This window comes from Mandrillus leucophaeus, unplaced genomic scaffold (assembly GCF_000951045.1).
Source record: "Mandrillus leucophaeus isolate KB7577 unplaced genomic scaffold, Mleu.le_1.0 Scaffold1861, whole genome shotgun sequence".
NCBI classification, from domain to species: domain Eukaryota; kingdom Metazoa; phylum Chordata; class Mammalia; order Primates; family Cercopithecidae; genus Mandrillus; species Mandrillus leucophaeus.
The window spans coordinates 53,756-56,820 of record NW_012101878.1 but is presented as its reverse complement, the minus strand read 5'-3'; the positions used below and the strand labels follow the sequence as shown (position 1 = coordinate 56,820).

The 3,065-nt window shown below is 38.8% G+C and overlaps 1 gene segment (V, D, J or C); it reads left to right on the top strand.

The window, feature by feature from the left end:
* Positions 1–421: 421 nt before the first annotated feature.
* LOC105538191 lies at positions 422–1,093 on the top strand. The segment is given in 2 exon segments: positions 422–535; positions 753–1,093. Coding segments are annotated over 2 exon segments (390 nt in total).
* Positions 1,094–3,065: the final 1,972 nt, after the last annotated feature.

Sequence of the window (3,065 nt, the reverse complement as noted above, 5' to 3'; positions counted from 1 at the left end):
TTAACTAGGGCCCTAGAACTCAGCAAGGAGGAAGAAAGAGATGCAGTAATTGTTTAGAATAGGACTGCCTTTCACAGAGAAAGTCAAATATCTGAGTATTTTTCTTTTAAATTTAATTAGTTTCTGATGGAAAAAATAAATATATGCTGAATGAATAATATCAATGTATGTCAACTGGTTCAACTGCAGTTCCCCTCAGTTACAACCCTCAATACAAATTGCTTTTCTTATATCCGTTTTCTAGGTTCTGTCTATCCTAATGACTAGAAAAAGACAACTAAACAAAGTAAAGATTCAGGGTGAACCAGACATTTTTCCTCATTTGCACATAGCTATGTAGTCTATGAACATGAGACTCAATTTCCTGTTTGGGGAGATAGCATCAGAACTCAGGAACTACATATACACACCACAGGGCCCTTGTGGGTACTGAACTTTGAGCGTCAGGCAGCACAACTCACATTTGTGCAGAGAGCTACATGCCACATGCTGTTCTCCAGCTTGCTGTGCATATTTGTGGCCTTCAGCTACTCTGGTATGGATGGTTCCAAATGTGGGTAAAAATGTTAAGGATGGAAGGATGATAGACAGACATGTGGTGTTTCTCATGGATTTGAAGAGGAAAGGAGAAATTGGAAAAAGGCGAGCATACCATGATTTTAGTTTGGTTTGTCTCTGGGTCCTAAATTAGTCTAGTTCTTATGATATTCACTCTATCAAAGGATCAGCTGTTTCCTGATTTTTTCCCACAGGATCCAGTGTGGCCCAGAAGGTTACTCAAGCCCAGTCATCAGTATCCATGCCAGTGGGGAAAGCAGTCACCCTGAACTGCCAGTATGAAACAAGTTGGTGGTCATATGACCTTTTTTGGTACAAGCAACCTCCCAGCAAAGAGATGATTTTCCTTATTCGCCAGGGTTATTCTGAACAGAATGCAAGAAATGGTCGCTATTCTGTCAACTTCCAGAAAGCAGCTAGCTCCATCGCCTTAACCATTTCAGCCTTACAGCTAGAAGACTCAGCAACATACTTCTGTGCTCTCCGGGAACTCACAGTGTTTGAAGTGATAGTAAAAGCAAAACAAAAACCCTAGGGCTCGACAAGAGAACCCTCTACTCCGCATCCTCTGCTACAGGAGCCGATTTGAAGTGCACACCTGCAGATCTCAGGCAAGAGAGGGTAGTGACTGTGGTCTGTGGATTTAATCTGTGGTCTAGATCAGATGAGTTAATTCGAAGTAAAACCTCCTTCGATCTCATTTGGAAACAGGTGTTCAGAGCAACTTTCTTCTAATACTTAAATTTTTACTGAAAATAGATCATACGGAAAAACGTGTAAAGTTGTCTAAAGTTGGAAAGACTTCCACATAATAACTTAAAGTGGCAGTTTCACTTAACGATGCTCACAGCAGAAATCTGGGTCTAGTTATCTTGAATCATAATAAAAATCATTTCCTTAGCCCTTTCCTCTTAGGCTTTATGTCAATTAGGGTACAATCAAGGAAGCAGAACCATCATGAAAGACGTAGAATAAGAGTAATTATAAGGATTAGACCTCATGCAATTGCTGGAGCTGGTGGTTCTCAGAAGTTACTTAGTTGTTTATGTTTTTATGAAATTATAACAGGAATAAAATGTAATATTTTCAAAATCTGACATTGAGTTTTATTTACTAGGCTGAAGAGGATCAGGATATTCATTCCTATTGCCTTCACAAGTAGAATAGTACTTCTTAGATCATGTGTCCTAGAATTGTCCTGATATCACATTTCTATCCCATTGATCCAAAGTATTCAGTCTCATTTGTTAAATTCTGTGGCTGGGCATGTTTTTTATTTGTAAAATAAAGTCGTGGTAAGCATGCCAGATTTCTATGTGATACAATGCCATAATCTGCTCTTACTCCTATGCAAAGCTATTGTCTTTGCATCTGGTATTGAGCCTGAATTTACTCTAGGTCAACTAGATTCACATTTGGGAAGGAGAGTTGAATGTGGACAAGAGCATGCAAAAACTGATTTGTAAAGACATTTTGGAACCCATGGTGACAGGTGGAACCCGTGAGGACAAACTAAAACTTGTCTCTTACCTCCTTCAATCTCATAGTGTTGGTGACCTTCAGAAGAAATGGTGTTATTTGCTATCTTGCTCCCTGGGTACTTGGCCCAAGAAAAAGAGAAGCTGAAAGAGGAGACCTGGGGGCAGTGAGGGAGTTGTGAATCAACAATAAGATGAGTTAGCAGATCAGTCGCAACATGTGTGAGTTGCCACTTTTCCTGGAGCCTGGCACCTGTCTTGCACAATTTTTTCCAACTTAATAGAGAATAATATAGGGAAGGATTTTCTTAGAAATATATTTCCAGGTAGTTACGATGAGACAGTACGAAGTTACCACAATACCCCTACCTTGTAAACTTGACATCCGTATGCACCTCTTTTCATAACACTTAGCTTTCAAATAAAGACAATTTTAAAAAGCATGTTTCCTGCCAATATGATGCCACTATTCTTCACTCAACCACAAATACCCTAACCCTCTACCTCAAAGAGAATACAAAGTTCATTTATTCATCTTTGGGTGATGGTCTTTCCTCTTCTAGCTGAGTCACACTCTCCAATTGATATCCTGTAGTTTAGCTTCTGACATTTAACAAGATATGTGATTAACTTATTAACATATCTTTCATTATTATGTATAGACAAATGGGAGGAGAGTAAAAAATGGTTAACATGTATTTTAATATTTTCATATCACAATGGAAAGGGAATGTTTATAACAGTATAGTCTTTTTTATCCACAAATGATCTCATGGTTGTAGCTGGTTTCCATAACTATCTCTTCCATTACCCATTTCAGAATCTGTTTGTTTTCAGCAAGCACCTCCACTCACTGGTACACTTGACTTTCTATAAAACAAGCTCCTTGGTCAGGAGCAATGCTATACAGAATGCCATAAAGTTGAGTAAGGAATTCTCTAAGTCCACCACTGTGGTTTTGCCCGAAGCATTGCAGATGTGGAAGGAAAGTCCATATTCGGAATGTCTAAGTGGAATAAAACAAAGCAA